General features: G+C 38.4%; 2 protein-coding genes across 3 annotated transcripts in view; both read right to left on the bottom strand.

Annotated features, from left to right (window-relative positions):
- LOC133664542 (gastrula zinc finger protein XlCGF57.1-like) overlaps positions 1–17,845 on the bottom strand; it is a 234,817-nt gene that overhangs the window by 111,237 nt on the left and 105,735 nt on the right. The window lies entirely within an intron of this gene.
- On the bottom strand, positions 3,485–14,286 carry LOC133664534 (gastrula zinc finger protein XlCGF57.1-like). Its single transcript, XM_062069237.1, has 2 exons — positions 13,784–14,286; positions 3,485–5,340 (listed from the first exon to the last, which is right to left on the bottom strand). Exons 1-2 carry the CDS (start codon positions 13,968–13,970, stop codon positions 3,770–3,772), a joined length of 1,758 nt encoding a protein of 585 aa, XP_061925221.1. The 5' UTR covers positions 13,971–14,286; the 3' UTR covers positions 3,485–3,769.

Raw genomic sequence — 17,845 nt, 5'->3', positions numbered from 1 at the left:
AAAGCGCTATACAAATAAAGTTGCCTTGCCTTGCCTTGCCTATCTCGAAAATCCTCGAAAAAATTGTCGCACAGCAGCTAAATGAACACTTAGCGTCAAACAATCTCTGTGAACCTTTTCAATCCGGTTTCAGGGCAAATCACTCTACGGAGACAGCCCTCGCAAAAATGACTAATGATCTATTGCTAACGATGGATTCTGATGCTTCATCTATGTTGCAGCTTCTTGATCTTAGCGCCGCTTTCGATACTGTTGATCATAATATTTTATTAGAGCGTATCAAAACGCGTATTGGGATGACAGACTTAGCCTTGTCTTGGTTTAACTCTTATCTTACTGACAGGATGCAGTGTGTCTCCCATAACAATGTGACCTCGGACTATGTTAAGGTAACGTGCAGAGTTCCCCAGGGTTCGGTTCTTGGCCCTGCACTCTTTAGTATTCACATGCTGCCGCTAGGTGACATCATACGCAAATACGGTGTTAGCTTTCACTGTTATGCTGATGACACTCAACTCTACATGCCCCTAAAGCTGACCAACACGCCAGATTGTAGTCAGCTGGAGGCGTGTCTTAATGAAATTAAACAATGGATGTCCGCTAACTTTTTGCAACTCAACGCTAAGAAAACGGAAATGCTGATTATCGGTCCTGCTCAACACCGACATCTATTTAATAATACCACCTTAACATTTGACAACCAAACAATTACACAAGGCGACTCGGTAAAGAATCTGGGTATTATCTTCGACCCAACTCTCTTGTTTGAGTCACACATTAAGAGTGTTACTAAAACGGCCTTCTTTCATCTCCGTAATATTGCTAAAATTCGTTCCATTTTGTCCACAAGCGATGCTGAGATCATTATTCATGCGTTCGTTACATCTCGTCTCGATTACTGTAACGTTTTGTTTTCGGGCCTCCCTATGTCTAGCATTAAAAGATTACAGATGGTACAAAATGCGGCTGCTACACTTTTGACAAAAACAAGAAAGTTTGATCATATTACGCCTATACTGGCTCACCTGCACTGGCTTCCTGTGCACCTAAGATGCGACTTTAAGGTTTTACTACTTACGTATAAAATACTACACGGTCAAGCTCCTGCCTATCTTGCCGATTGTATTGTACCATATGTCCCGGCAAGAAATCTGCGTTCAAAGAACTCCGGCTTATTAGTGATTCCCAGAGCCCAAAAAAAGTCTGCAGGCTATAGAGCGTTTTCTATTCGGGCTCCAATATTATGGAATGCCCTCCCGGTAAAAGTTAGAGATGCTACCTCAGTAGAAGCATTTAAGTCTCATCTTAAAACTCATTTGTATACTCTAGCCTTTAAATAGACTCCCTTTTTAGACCAGTTGATCTGCCGTTTCTTTTCTTTTCTTTTCTACTCTGCTCCCAACCCGGGGTGGACCGCTAGCCTGTCCATCAGATGGGGACATCTCTACGCTGCTGACCCGTCTCCGCTCGGGATGGTTCCTGCTGGCCCCACCATGGACTGGACTTTCGCTGATGTGTTGGACTTTCACAATATTATGTCAGACCCACTCAACATCCATTGCTTTCGGTCTCCCCTAGAGGGGGTGGGGGGTTACCCACATATGCGGTCCTCTCCAAGGTTTCTCATAGTCATTCACATTGACGTCCCACTGGGGTGAGTTTTCCTTGCCCGTATGTGGGCTCTGTACTGAGAATGTCGTTGTGGCTTGTACAGCCCTTTGAGACACTTGTGATTTAGGGCTATATAAATAAACATTGATTGATTGATTGATTGAAATACTTGAATTTCAGTGTTCCGGTGGCTATCCATTAGATGGCAGTATTGTCCTGTTTAACTTCTCCGTTCATGATGAGTATATCATTTCGGCCACCGTGTTCAATGGAGAAGTCTGTTCTACATATTTACAGGCAACATACACCTTCCCCTTCGAACTGTCCTGGATGAACTGAAATTCTTGTTTCCATTCGTTTTGGAACTTGCAAGCGTATTTCTTCATCTTGCTCGTCGACGGCGTCGCCATGTCTGTAATTTCCTCGTTCTTCTGCTTCGACTCCTTGTTGTGTGCGCAGTTGTGCACTCTACTCTCTAAAAGCCCTAGATGTTATGACGTCATTGGGCAGGCAAGCTGTTTATATTGTGGGAAAGCGGACGTGAGAACAGGTTGTCCCCACTCAGTCTCAGGTCTGCATTGAGCTGGAGGGGGCGTGGCCTCCAGCTCCGGCTGAATACCGGGAGTTTGTCGGGAGAAAATCTCTGCCGGGAGGTTGTCGGGAGAGGTGCTGAATACTGGGATTCTCCCGCTAAAAACGGGAGGGTTGGCAAGTATGGGTGCTGCAGCCTATTTCAGCTGCAATCGGGCGGAAGGTGGTGTACACCCTGGACAAGTCGCCACCTCTTCGCAGACACACGATACTCCACTATGGAATCACTGTTATATTAAAATGAGAAACAAATCCATCTTTGTACAGCAATGGTTTGAAAAAGGCATTTGGTCGCCGATGCACTTATTGACTGATAAAAGTATTTTATAATTTGAAGATTTCATTAAGTACGACCTGCAAATAAAGATAATTACAAAAATTAAAATGGCTTTCATTCAAAATATTTTAATTACAGTAAATCATCTTTTTTTAATTCTTTACTATTTCTTCTTTACTGTATTTTCTCTGGAACAAAAGAAAATACTCATAACTTGAAAGTTTCCATTCTTCCAAACGCAAAGGAGTTAATTTAATTAAAAAAAGCCCCGGATTGAAGACTTAAAATAATTTTTAAGATGTTTTGCAATTGAAGACAACACTTGTTCATTCTGTGAAAGGGAAACAAAATAAACTGTTTATTTTATGAATGAATGCAAAGTAGGATGATGTACAATATTGGCTTTTGCCTGACATTCCAAACTTTGATTGATATTGATATTGTTTTGGGGATGTTAAAAAAAGAAAAAAAAAGAAAAAAATGTTTAAAACACAATAATAGGTTGTTTTGTTTTAATCCACAAATGTATGTTTGTAAAAACAAAACCATCCTTCCACAAACAATTCAGCCATTTTTCTCTCACTTTTATATTGCATAAAGGTCTGGGGACATACATATAAAACAATCGCAACACAATCATCATATTACAAAAGAGAGTAATAAAGATAATTAATCAAATGGATTATAGAGACCCAACAAGTGATTCATAAAATCACACATTTTAAAATTGTATAAAAGACAACTGTTCAAATGATGTATAAAGTAAATAATAATATGCTTCCTGAAGTGGTCCAGAAGATGTTTCAGATGTGAACCAGTACATATGTATATCAAATAAAGGTGCTAATCTATGGGGTCATTAACAAGTAGAAATAAAAATATGTAATACATCCAATATTTCAAACACCTATAGAAAACACTATTATGAATAAGTCTACAATTGTATGATGCATATATATATATATATATATATATATATATATATATATATATATATATATATATATATATACATAAAATGTTTATTGTATGTAAAATATGTCTTGTACTGTTTACTCTCACCTTTTCAGTCAAATTGTTCTGTTACATTTTAATAAAAAGTACACAACGTTGCATATTATTGCATGTACTTGACTGAAAAAAGCACTAATATAAAATATCTAATCTATAAATGTAGAAGCATATTAAAAAGATTGTTACACAAACAAAAATGTCACACATGTTATATGTGCTGATGTTGTTAGAAAGTCAAAATTAAAGTCTTGACAGTTTATTTCAAATCCTGCAGTTTCATTTGCTGCTGCTGTTCTCACCAGCACACTTGTGTTTCTTACACTGGTACTTAGAAGACAATCTTTCACCACACACACTGCAACTCACCACTTTCTCTCCAGTGTGTGTTCTCATGTGTGCTACAAGGTTTGATCGGTCACAAAAGCTTCTGTTGCAGATTGAACAGGAATGTGTTTTTTCACCAGTGTGTGTTCTCATGTGTACTTTCAAACAACGACTTTGTGTAAAACCTTTACCACAAGTTGAACAGGAAAAAGGTTTTTCACCAGTGTGTGTTCTCATGTGTACTTTCAAACAACGACTTTGTGTAAAACCTTTACCACAAGTTGAACAGGAAAAAGGTTTTTCACCAGTGTGTGTTCTCATGTGCACTTTCAATTGTTCCTTCCTTGTAAAAGATAAACCACAGATTGAACAAAAAAAAGGTTTTTCACCAGTGTGTGTTCTCATGTGTTCTTTCAAATATCGACTTTCTGCAAAACCTTTACCACAGATTGAACAGATAAAAGGTTTTTCTCCGGTGTGTAGTCTCAAGTGCACTTTCAAATTGTTACTTAGAACAAAACCTTTACCACAGATTGAACATAGAAAAGATTTTTCTCCAGTGTGTGTTCTTTTGTGTTTTACCAAACATGAACTTTGTGCAAAACCTTTACCACAAATTGAACAAGAAAAAGGTTTTTCACCCGTGTGTCTTCTCATGTGTACTTTCAAATTGCGACTTACTACAAAAACTTTACCACAGAGTGAACAGATAAAAGGTTTTTCTCCGGTGTGTGTTCTCATGTGTACTTTCAAATTGCGACCTTCTACAAAACCTTTACTACAGATTGAACAGGTAAAAGGTTTTTCTCCTGTGTGTGTACTGATGTGTCTTTTTAGAAGACTGTGGTTTTTAAAGGTTTTGTCACAGTGAGAACATTTGAAGTGAGTGTTGTCAGTGTGACATGTCTTATCATCTTTAGAGTCTTCATCATCAGTGTCAGGAGAGTGTGACGTTGTGTCCTCACTATCTGATAGTGGAGCTAAGAGCTTGTCTGCTTGTGATCCTCCACAGTGGTCTCCATCAGCTTCTGTTGTCATGTGTTGTGTTGAGCTGCTGCTTGGAGGCTCCGCCTCTCTCTTCTCCTCACTTTCACCTTTGACCTCATCATCTTCACTCTTCACAGGGACACCAGTCACTGGGAACTCCTCCAACCATTTAGACTGACTGATGCAGTGTTCCTCCTCTTCCTCTTTAATGTGCGTTGGCTCTTGGTCATCCTCTTCCTCTTTAAAGTATGGGGACAGTGGGTCCTCCTCTCCCTTTTTAAAGTGAGGGGTCAGTGGGTCCTCCTCTTCATTTTTGATGTGTAAGATCAGTGGGTCCTCCGCTTGCCCTTTAATGTGAAGGGTCAGTTTAACACTATGGGTCTGTGGCGTCTTATCTTCCTCTTTAATGTTGGGGGGCTGAGGCTCCTCCCTTCCCTCTTTAATGTGTTGGGAATGTGGTACCCCTTCTTCCTCATGTATGTTGGGGCACTGGGGTTCCTCCTCCTGCTCATGAGGTAGAGGTTCTTCGTCAAGGTCTGCGGAACAGGGGAAACAAACATGTTTTAGAAAAGTCCAGTTTTGCTCAGTCAAATGAGACATTTTCCTGCACCAACGTATGATCTCACAATCTCATCAGTTTCCTCTCACAGCAGTCAGGGTACTTCCAGCTGACACATGAAGAAGATTGTCAGGGGAATGCCTTCCCAGGCCAATTTCCAATCCACCTTATTCATATAAAAGCATCCTAAAAGTCATTCCTGCAATCCTTAATGGTAGACGCCATAAGTGAAAGTGTGCGGTTCTCCCTCTGAATGAGTCATACACACACAGGAAGTAATGTACACAGCAGACAAAAATTGTGTTTCTCCCATACTCTAATGTGCGATATTAAAACAAGATTTAACACACATTAAGCATAAACTAAACATTAGACTAAATATAGGACAGATATATATATATATATATATATATATATATATATATATATATATTTTTTTTTTTTTTTTTTTTTTCACTTGCGTCTTCTCCTGCGTTGGCCAGTGTCAGGAGGGGAGCCTGCTGCTTTGCAGGCCTCTGGGTCTTGCTGGTGTAGGATGCCCAGCTCGTTGAGTGTTTTGTGTTCCAAAGCAAACATAACTCCCGAAAGATCGTTTGAAAAGTTCGGAATTCAGAGTCCAAGTAGTAGGCATCTGTTGTAAACTTTTCTCGCACAAGACTGAGACGATTCAGACGACACATTTAACATAAAATGCACATCGTTACTGGGAGCTAGAGTAGCCGCTGCCGTACAGGATGCCGCCATTTTGTCAACTCCACACATCAAGCTGAGAACAGCAGAAAACTTCCCCTCCTGACCTCTAAGCCCCACCCCCTTGCTTCCGGTGTGTATGTCTCGTCTTCTGCCATCTATGATTTGATAAGATATGATTTTTATTTACTATATTCATTTTGACAGGTCTTCGAAAGATGTGTCTGACATCTATATATATTTACTATATTTAATTTAACAGGAAAGTGTATGTGAACTATACAACGTGTCTTCATCTTCGTCCTCATTGTTGGAACTCTGACAAAAGGGAGAGGGTGCTATGTTAGGCTTGGGACCACCCAAGAAGGATAGAATAATGTCTTGTTCTACCATGAGTGTTTGTGTGGGGTCAGCTGGGGTCGGCCTTTTCCCTGCGCGACAGTTCAGAGTTTAAAAAAACAAATTAGGAAAAGAGGTGTCTTGTTTACTTATAATAAAGTCATTGTAGTGTGTGTTTGCAAAGATGGCTGCTGTTGAAAGAGATAAACAATGTAAGGTTTGTAGCACAGGTAGGGGTTAGCCATATAACAGCACCAATGCATGTGTGTTCCAACCTTCAAACGTCACAGGATTATTTTCCGGTTTTTTTATGCTCCCCATCGTTGGATGATGCTGAGACAACTGATCATACAATGACTTCTCAACATTCCTTCATTTTCTACCTAACCCTAACACTGTCTACTATTTTCAGGAAGATGTTGTAACACTCTGTTTTATTATGCTACATTTAAAGGCCTACTGAAATTATTATTTTTTATTTAAACGGGGATAGCAGATCCATTCTATGTGTCATACTTGATCATTTCGCGATATTGCCATATTTTTGCTGAAAGGATTTAGTATAGAACAACGACGATAAAGTTTGCAACTTTTGGTCGCTGATAAAAAAACGCCTTGCCTATACCGGAAGTAGCGTGACGTCACAGGAGGAAGAATTCCTCACAATTCCCCGTTGATTACAATGGAGCGAGAGCGATTCGGACCGAGAAAGCGACGATTACCTCATTAATTTGAGCGAGGATGAAAGATTTGTGGATGAGGAACTTTAGAGTGCAGAACTAGAGAGGCAGTGCAGGGTGTATCTTTTTTCGCTCTGACCGTAAGTTAGGTACAAGGTCTCATTGGATTCCACACACTCTCCTTTTTCTATTGTGGATCACGGATTTGTATTTTAAACCACCTCGGATACTATATCCTCTTGAAAATGAGAGTCGAGAACACAAAATGGACATTCACAGTGACTTTTATCTCCACGACAATACATCAGCGAAGCTCTTTAGCTACTGAGCTAACGTGATAGCATCTGGCTCCAATGCAGATAGAAACAAAATAAATAAATCCCTGACTGGAAGGATAGACAGAAGATCAACAATACTATTAAACCATGTACATGTAACTACACGGTTAATAATTCTCAGCCTGGCAAAGCTTAACAATGCTGTTGCTAACGACGCTGAAGCTAACTTAGCAACTGGACCTCACAGAGCTATGATAAAAACATTAGCGCTCCACCTACGCCAGCCAGCCCTCATCTGCTCATCAACACCCGTGCTCACCTGCGTTCCAGCGATCGACGGCGCAACGAAGGACTTCACCCGATCACAGATGCGGTTGGCGGCTAGCATCGGCTAGGCGTCTGCTATCCAAGTAAGTACTCCTTGTTGTGTTGCTACAGCCAGCCGCTAATACACCGATCCCACCTACAACTTTCTTCTTTGCAATCTCCATTGTTCATTAAACAAATTGCAAAAGATTCAAAAAACACAGATGTCCAGAATACTGTGGAATTGTTCGATGAAAACAGAGCAGTTTGTATGGTGACACATTGGGTACGAATACTTCCGTTGCCGTCGTGACGTCACGCGCATACGCATCATACATAGACGTATCCAACCGGAAGTTTAGCGGGAAATTTAAAATTGCACTTTATAAGTTAACCGGGCCGTATTGGCATGTGTTGCAATGTTAAGATTTCATCATTGATATATAAACTATCAGACTGCGTGGTCGGTAGTAGTGGCTTTCAGTAGGCCTTTAATCTTACTTTATATCATAGTCAAACTAAGGAAGTTAGAAATTAGTCTCTTTGTTTCTAAATATATCTTGATTTTAAATACCACCAACAGATTACATATTTTTTACCAACATTAAAAATGATTATGCAACATTAGTTTTAACAATACTACAAAGAATATTAAAGTCATGTTGTTGATTGTATAGTTTAGTTTAGGTTTTAAGCCACATCCTGCAATTAAAAAAGATGAACAATTTAGTTTCATATGAATGATAAATGATTAAAGCTGTTAATGTCAACGTTTTTCAGATGTTCCCATACTACTTTTTAAACTTTAAATGTCTACTTTTTTGTCATTGTAAGATTTTCAGACAAATATATTTAGTTTATTTTTCATATTACAAGATTTCTGATCCATGACTTGTGTAAATACTGTTAATGTTTAATCCACATATTATTTTAAATATTTAACACAATGTTTTGAATTGCCTGTCACTACATTGTAGGAATATTGGTAGTTTTCTTCTTTTTGTAATGTAATGTCCACATGTTTAATATACTGTACATATTGTGGATTTAAGTTACATTATAAGTGTAGCTTTTATTGTCATTGTAAAACAATGCAACAAAATTGGATGAATAGTTGCAAGTCAACTTTAGCGTCCTGATTTTACAATGTTTCGTGTAGTGTGACTTTTTTGGTGCTTTTAGACTGCCATCCATTCCAATGCTTTTATCATGACTTTTTGTAAATGTAACCTTGTTTGTGTTGTTCACCAGCAGATAATAGTTTATTGTGTGTTAGTATTATAGAACGGCTCTTTTTCAAAACTAACAGACGGTGGAAATACAAGGTGACAAGGTAAATAATAGTCTTCACAACTATAATAATGCCAACTATATTTTTATGTGTATCTCATTTTTCCTAGTTTAATCAGTTATTACAATTGTACACCGTGCACATTTGTGCATTAGTACACATGATGGATAAGCAGGGTAATCCTACTGCATTTTTACATCTATTCATTAAAGTTATGTTAAACCTGACCCAAACCTGTTCACCAAATACTTTTTCAATCGCTTTTTCTGTTTCTTTTTTATCCGATACTCAGTTTGTCAGTGTTTTAGCAAGTTTGTTTTTCAAAACCTGTTCTAAATGTTCAACATTTTAGGATTTAATTATTTTTTTGGTAGCAATATTTTACATGTTTAAGAGCAGAATGTTTCCCACAGCCCTAATGCACTTGCATATCTATACATTAAGGGTAAGTTAAGGTCAATAGTTGAACTATTTGTGTTTACATACCTTAGTGATTAATATTTGGTTGAATTTCACATACTTATACACATATAGTCAGTCATTGCTTTCAACTGATTTTCAGTTGTATTTCTTAAAAAAGCTAACATACAAACAACTACCGGATTTTTCTGATTATAAATTGCAGTTTTTTTCAATCGTTTGATCATGCCGGGGGTGCAATTTATACTCTGGAGCGATTTATGTGTGAAATTATTAACACATTACAGTGTTTCCCATAAATTCATTTATTTGTGGCGGCCCGCCACGAAAGAATTACATCCGCCACAAATAGATTTTTTTTTTTGTCCTGTCCAGCTTCTCAGGCAAATCATATAGTTGATGTAGATGCCCATGTAGGCTGTTCAGATTTACTTTACAAAAGAGAAGTATAGGATACTTCTCTTGTTGCCTTATTTGTATTTGACTACTACTTTTTTCTGTTTTTTTGTTACTGACTGTGGCAGGACACCTCTGCCTCTGTTTCACTTTATGTTGCTGGTAAATAATATGGTTGTAGTAGTAGGTTAAAGTTAAATTATTTAGTATGCACTAATTAAAGGGGCAGAGCTTTAAGAGACATTTTAGCTTTTATATTTTATAAGATGTATTTTTTTGTAAGAACCACAATTAATAAATATATTTCAGTGAATAACTTATTTTTCAAATCTGTATATAAATATGTACATAAAGTGTTGTAATTATATTGTAAAATGGATGGATGGATGGACGTTTAAAACAAAACTGTTATTATTAATTAGTAAGTATACATTTTTTGAGCCTTTTTAGAGAAAATCATACCATTGTAGTAAATTATGCAAATTACTCGATGATGTCATGGTGAACACGCCCATAGCCACGCCCCCACCGCCAAAGGTATCTTGGCAGTTTATGGGAAACACTGCATTACCGTAAAATATCAAATAATATTACTTATCTCATTCACGTAAGAGACTAGGCGTATATCAGCAATAGTCACACACACACGTCAACCAATAGAAATTTGGCGGGGCGGGTCATGGCAGAAGTGCATTGTGAAAAAAAAGATGCTACCTGCTACTACTTCCTTTATTTATTTTAAATTGCCTTTCAAATGTCTATTGTTGGTGTTGGATTTTATCAAATACATTTCCCCAAAAAATGCGACTAATACTCTAGTGCGACTTATATATGTTTTTTTCCTTCTTCATTATGCATTTTCGGCCAGTGCGACTTATACAACGGAGCGATTTATAATCCGAAAAATACGGTAGCTGTTAATCGGATGAAACAATGTCTAAAACTAATAATGCTAACGTTTTACAATGCATTTACGTTTGTGTATTTACTTTTGTTTAGCTGCATCATTTCTAAGTGATTTATACTACTTCTTGTAGGAACTTTGATGAATCTCTCCATGTACCGTGTAATCAGTCTAAATAAATAGATAAACATAAATAGATTGCAATGCAATTGTACTACTGCTGCAGTATTATAAAACAGTCACCGCAAGACATCATTAAACTCTTATAGCAACATATTCATGTGCACATGAAAGTCTATTTTAAAGGTAATCAACACTGTAAGTGTTTTCACACTGAGGTCATGATCATGATACCCAAATAAAAAAATGATGTTAGTATAATTCTAATGGTTTATCAAACTAGCCATATGTTTAGCTGTGTTTAAATACTTTTTTAAGTTTATTTGTATGTCACATTTTCCTTTGTTAAAGATGTTTATTACAGACTTGTACACCATGCACATTTGTGCATTTATACACATCACGGATATATTATAACATTTTACTTGTACTTTTAACGACTGCAAACCATGGATGTGCATGTACATACCGTATGCGCTTTATGTACTTTGTCATTCATTCACTCACTATTTTCAGTATATTCATGGATTTAATGTTTTCCTAAAACAACAATATTACAAACTTGATTTGGACGTACATACACTTGGGCAGTTTAAGATGTTTCTTATTTCAGACTGCATGCAAAAGTATTTTACAATTTTTAAGTTTGTATTATTATTATTTGGTATCAATATGCTATATGCCTAAGAGCTGAGTGTTTCCCACATTTCATTTAGGGCTGCAACAACTAATCGATTAAATCGATTAAAATCGATTATAAAAATAGTTGCCGATTAATTTAGTCATCGATTCGTTGGATCTATGCTATGCGCATGCGCAGAGGCTTTTAAAAAAATAAAATAAAAATAAACCTTTATTTATAAACTGCAACATGTACAAACAGCTGAGAAACAATAATCAAAATAAGTATGGTGCCAGTATGCTGTTTTTTTTCAATAAAATACTGGAAAGGATAGAAATGTAGTTTGTCTCTTTTATCCGATTATTAATCGATTAATCGAAGTAATAATTGACAGATTAATCGATTATCAAATTAATCGTTAGTTGCAGCCCTAATTTCATTGTTGAATAAATTAATAATTTTAAGGTGATTGCACACCCGTTCATGACAGTAAACGTTCCTCTTTGTACCTATTTTAACTACTACAAACTATCCAAAGTATCTACTTTAGAAGTGTAGTAAACAAGGAAATAAGTTAATGTAGAGATAAGCTTTTTTTGCTTTTAAACGTTGTCCTGTTTTTAAACACGACACACATACAGTCCTGGTCACAAGTTTGCATACACTTGTAAAGAACATCATGTCATGGCTGTCTTGAGTTTCCATACTTTCTACAACTCTTATTTTTTTGTGATAGAGTGATTGGAGCACATACTTGTTGGGCACAAAAAACATTCATGAAGTTTGCTTCTTTTATGAATTTATTATGAGTCTACTGAAAATGTGAGCAAATGTGCTGGGTCAAAAGTATACATACAGCAATGTTAATATTTGCTTACATGTCCCTCGGCAAGTTTACCTGCAATAAGGCACTTTTGGTAGCCATCCACAAGCTTCTGCTTGAATTTTTGACCACTCCCCTTGACAAAATTGGTGCAGTTCAGCTAAATGTGTTGCTTTTCTGACATGGACTTGTTTCTTCAGCATTGTCCACACGTTTAAATCAGGACTTTGGGAAGGCCATTCTAAAACCTACATTCTAGCCTGATTTAGCCATTCCTTTACCACTTTTGACGTGTGTTTGGGGTCATTGTCCTGTTGGAACACCCAACTGCGCCCAAGACCCAACCTCCGGGCTGATGATTTTAGGCTGTTCTGAAGAGTTTGGAGGTAATCCTACTTTTTCATTGTCCCATTTACTCTCTGTAAAGCACCAGTTCCATTGGCAGCAAAACAGGCCCAGAGCATAATACTACCACCACCATGCTTGACGGTAGGCCTGGTGTTTCTGGGATTAAAGGCCTCACCTTATTTTCCTCCAAAAATATTGCTGGGTATTGTGGCCAAACAGCTCACTTTTTGTTTCATCTGACATCACATGGATAAAGATAAAACCTTCTGGAGGAAAGTTCTGTGGTCAGATTAAACAAAAATTGAGCTGTTTGGCCACAATACACAGCAATATGTTTGGAGGAGAAAGGGTGAGGCCTTTAATCCCAGGAACACCAAGCCTACCGTCAAGCGTGGTGGTGGTAGTATTATGTCTCGGGCGCAGTTGGGTGTTCCAACAGGACAATGACCCCAAACACATGTCAAAAGTGGTAAAGGAATGGATAAATCAGGTGAGGCTAGAATTAAGGTTTTAGAATGGCCTTCCCAAAGTCCTGACTCAAACCCTATTGAGAACATGTGGACAATGCTGAAGAAACAAGTCCATGTCAGAAAACCAACACATTTAGCTGAACTGCACCAATTTTGTCAAGAGGAGTGGTCAAAAATTCAAGCAGAAGCTTGTGGATGGCTACCAAAAGCGCCTTATTGCAGGTAAACTTGCCAAGGGACATGTAAGCAAATATTAACATTGCTGTATGTATACTTTTGATTCAGCAGATTTGCTCACATTTTCAGTAGACTCATAATAAATTCATAAAAGAACCAAACTTCATGAATGTTTTTTGTGACCAACAAGTATGTGCTCCAATCACTCTATCACAAAGAAATAAGAGTTGTAGGATTTATTGGAAACTCAAGACAGCCATGACATGATGTTCTTTACAAGTGTATGTACACTTTTGACCATGACTGTGTGTGTGTGTGTGTGTGTGTGTGTGTGTGTGTGTGTGTGTGTGTGTGTGTGTGTGTGTGTGTTCGTTCTAATAAACCACTAATAGTAATAAGTTAGTCATTTATTTTAGTTTTTACTTCAAGCAAGTTGCAAATAAGACACTTTAATGTTTGTGGCCACTGTGATTATATTATATATTCCAAATGTCACGTTCTTGTTATTAATCAAATATAGAGTTAGTTAACATGTGAGAGTAAGAAGTCAACAAACCTGTTCTGTGTAACACAACTTGATGTTTCTTGAAAACAGCGTCCAGTAGTCGATTATTCTCCTCTTTTGTTCTAGAAAGTTCCGCCTCGTATTCTGCTATTGTTCTTTCAAACACTACAAATATTTCTTCAGCGGCAGCAGTTAGTCGCTGATCCACCAACGCTCTCAACATTTGTAATGTAGACATTTTCACACAATCACAACACTTTACTCTCACACTTGATCTCTACTTAGCGACGTGTTGATAACTTCTGTGTCTTCTGTTAGCAGCTAACAAGCTAAGCTAACTAGCGAGCTATGCTAACTAACAATAAACGAGTACGAGAAGCAGCAAAGTGTTTCTCGCACACCGAGACGATTGTATCCTTAACAAATAATTAAATATGTAATTTATATGACATTAATATTTACAAACCGGAGGACAAATAATGACACTGCTTATTTCTTTCTGCGTCGATGTGCTTTCACGACAGTTCGCACACTTGACGTTACAAGACGGTACCACTCTGCCCTCGCGAGATGTGTCATGCGCAGGAGAGTCAAAGGAACGTTGTTGTTTGTTTGCATATCAAGACAGACTGATATATAATAATAACAAATATATTTAACACCAAAATATTTTAATAATTAATATAATAATACACATTGTATTCGATTAAAATTATATATGCATACACATTTACATACGTGTACTTAATGTTTACATATGTGTGTGTATATATATATATATATATATATATATATACACACACACACACGCACGCACGCACGCACGCACACACACACACACATATAAAATACAAGTATATACGAATAAAATAAATACAACTAGACATTTAAAGGAAGTGTATGCATGAAATAACATGAAATTATGTTTACACTGCTAAAAAATACTGTATATATATTTGGCACTTAATAGCAGTATAAATAGTAATATATAGTATTTGACACATTTCATTTAGTAATACATGATACGTTAAATGAAGAAAATACGATAAAATATAATATGATACAATATAACATCCATCCATCCATTTTCTACCAATTGTCCCTCTCAGCGTCGCAGTGGGGCTGGAGTCTATCCCAGCTGCGCTCGGGTGGAACTCCACCTCATCACAGAGCCAACACAGACAACATTCACACACTCGGGACCCTTTAATGTTACCAATCAACCTATCCCCAGGTGCAGGAATAAACACAGTGGGGGCGTTTGTATGTATATTCACCAGGATATTAAATACATAACTCGCTCTGATCTTAACCACAATGACCTGGAATCTGTGTGGGCGGAAATCAAATTTAAAAACGCTAAGCCGGTACTAATAGGGACTGTTTATAGACCCCCTAATCAGAGTGATTTCTATGGGGCTTTGGAAGAATGCTTGGCAGGGACGGACAACGTGGAGAAAATTATAACTGGGGATCTGAACACAGATATTCAACGCAAAGATGCGCCTGTCTTCAGAGCCTTCAGCAAGTTTTGTAATCTGCACGGTCTTTCCCAGCTAATAGCGTTACCTACAAGGGTGTGTGATTCCACCCAATCAACCATAGATCTCATTCTCACTTCAGACCGGCCTAAAATAAAAAATAGTGGGGTCATGATCTGTGGTCTTAGCGACCACTATCTAACCTTCTGCACCCGCAAAATAGCTAAACCTAAAGCCAATGGCCACATAACAGCCCAATCCAGATCCCTCAAAAAATACTCCAGTGATAATTTCAATTTAAAATGAGATGAGTGGGACTGGTCCCCTGTGTTCGCGAGCAACCTGGTCGATGTTGCTTGGGATCGCTTCAAAACGGCGTTCCTAAAGATACTAAATGACATGGCTCCCATGAAAACAGTCAGGATCAAAGCCCGCTCGGAACCATGGATGAATCCGGACCTATTAGCTGCCATAAAAGACAGAGACAGGAAATACTCTGAATACCAAAAATGTAAAACAGAAGTAGATAAACAACCCAATAATATCAACCTCAAATTACTCCTTTCAACTCTCAAAAAGCAATGCAATAAATTAAGAAATAAGTCAACCAACCTGACTAAATCCTTAAAAAAAAATTACATTACGACAAAATAGAGGAAAACACAAATAAGCCACGTGAGCTCTGGAAAATTCTCAACAATCAGCTTCCTGGTTGCAGCCAGAAACTTAAAAAAAGACTCACTAACATCAGCATCAAGGAGGGTGACTCCCTCATTACAGACAAAATGGAGGTAGCTAGCAGACTTAACATCTTTTTCACCAGCATAGCCGCAACTCTTGTCAACAAGCTGTCCCACCACTCTGGTCGCTTTGGTGTAGAACACATTAAAGCCTTCTACAGAAAGCTAGGAGTATCCAACGAGGATTTCAAATTAGAAATGGTCACAGCTGATGAGGTGTTTTAAAAATTGAGCGCGCTCCACCCTAACAAGGCCACCGGCCTTGATAATATTCCCTCCAGATTCCTCAGGGACTCTGCCTCCATCATTGCACCGATCATCACGCACATAATAAACCTATCAATTACACAAGGCCAAGTACCAAAAGATTTTAAGATAGCAAGAGTAACTCCCCTCTTTAAAAAAGGAAGCAAATTGGAACCTGGCAACTACCGACCTGTTTCTATTCTCAGTTCCATTTCGAAAGTAATGGAGAAAATAGTTTATGAACAGGTCGATAGTTACCTTGCCACTAATAAACTCATGTACAAATTCCAATCCGGATTCAGAACCAACCACTCCACTGACACGTGCCTTCTCTATCTGACCGACCACATCAAACATGAGGTGAACGCGGGCAAATACTGCGGCATGGTCATGCTGGACCTTCAGAAGGCCTTTGACACCGTTAACCACGCTATACTGTTGGATAAGCTCACAGCAATCGGATTTAACAAAAACTCATGGAGCTGGATGCAATCTTACTTGGAGGGGAGGGAGCAGGTGGTAGAGGTGAACGGCACCATGCCCCCCCCCCCCCCCCCCTCTCGGTGAGCTGTGGAGTCCCCCAAAGCAGTATATTGGGACCTTTACTGTTCCTAATATACATAAACGACATGTCATCGGCATGCGACTGTGAATTGTTTTTGTTTGCGGATGACTCTGCCCTGCTGGTATCCGGCAAGGACAAGTCACAGGTGGAGAAAATCCTCAGTGCTGAGCTCTGTAGTACTTGCACCTGGCTCGCTGACAACAAGCTATCCATACACTTGGGTAAAACAGAATCCATCCTGTTTGGGTCCCACATCAACCTCAAGAAAGTCAATGACTTCACCATAAAAGTGGGTGACATTGTTATCACCAGGAAAGATGAGGTCACCTACCTAGGTTCCATTCTAGAGGCTAACCTTTCCTGTGATAAAATGGCAACCAAGGTAATCAAAAAGGTTAACCAACGAACGAGATTTCTCTACAGAATCTCCTCTCTGGTCAACAAAAGCACCTTGAGGATTCTGGCGGGAACTCTCGTTCAACCCTTTTTCGATTACGCATGCACCTCCTGGTACCCTAGCACCTCCAAAACCCTCAAATCTAAACTCCAAACATCTCAGAACAAGCTAGTCAGGTTACTGCTAGACCTCCACCCCAGATCCCACCTCACTCCTACCCACTTCTCTAAAGTCGGCTGGCTAAAGGTGGAGGACAGAGTTAAACAACTTGCACTGAGCCTAGTCTATAAAATCCGCTACACCTCCCTGATACCAAAGTACATGTCAAACTACTTCCTTAACGTAAATGACCGCCATAACCACAACACCAGGGGGAGCTCCACTAACCACGTTAAACCCAGATTCCGAACTAACAAAGGTCTTAACTGATTCTCTTTCTATGCCACATCAATGTGGAATGCGCTCCCAACAGGTATAAAAGAAAGGGCATCTCTATCCTCCTTCAAAACCGCAATAAAAGTTCACCTCCAGGCAGCTACAACCCTAAACTCCCTTCCCGGATTGCTAATTATCAAATGTAAACAATCAAATGCAGATACTTTTTCTTATGCCTTCTAATCTCTCTCTCTCTATGTCCACTACTTGATGTCCATATCCTACCCCCCTCCCCCCCACACCCCTGAT

This window comes from Entelurus aequoreus, linkage group LG14, assembly GCF_033978785.1.
Source record: "Entelurus aequoreus isolate RoL-2023_Sb linkage group LG14, RoL_Eaeq_v1.1, whole genome shotgun sequence".
NCBI lineage: Eukaryota > Metazoa > Chordata > Actinopteri > Syngnathiformes > Syngnathidae > Entelurus > Entelurus aequoreus.
Note: the sequence above shows the minus strand (reverse complement) of the source record. Positions and strands in the feature narration are given on the sequence as shown.

Bases quoted from the DNA above. Each gene is read 5' to 3' on its own strand.
- LOC133664534 (XM_062069237.1), bottom strand. From the start codon at position 13,970: ATGTCTACATTACAAATGTTGAGAGCGTTGGTGGATCAGCGACTAACT. The intron at 5,341-13,783 runs GTTTGTTGACTT...CCTGTTCCGCAG, and splicing joins AGTTGTGTTACACAGAACAG to ACCTTGACGAAGAACCTCTA.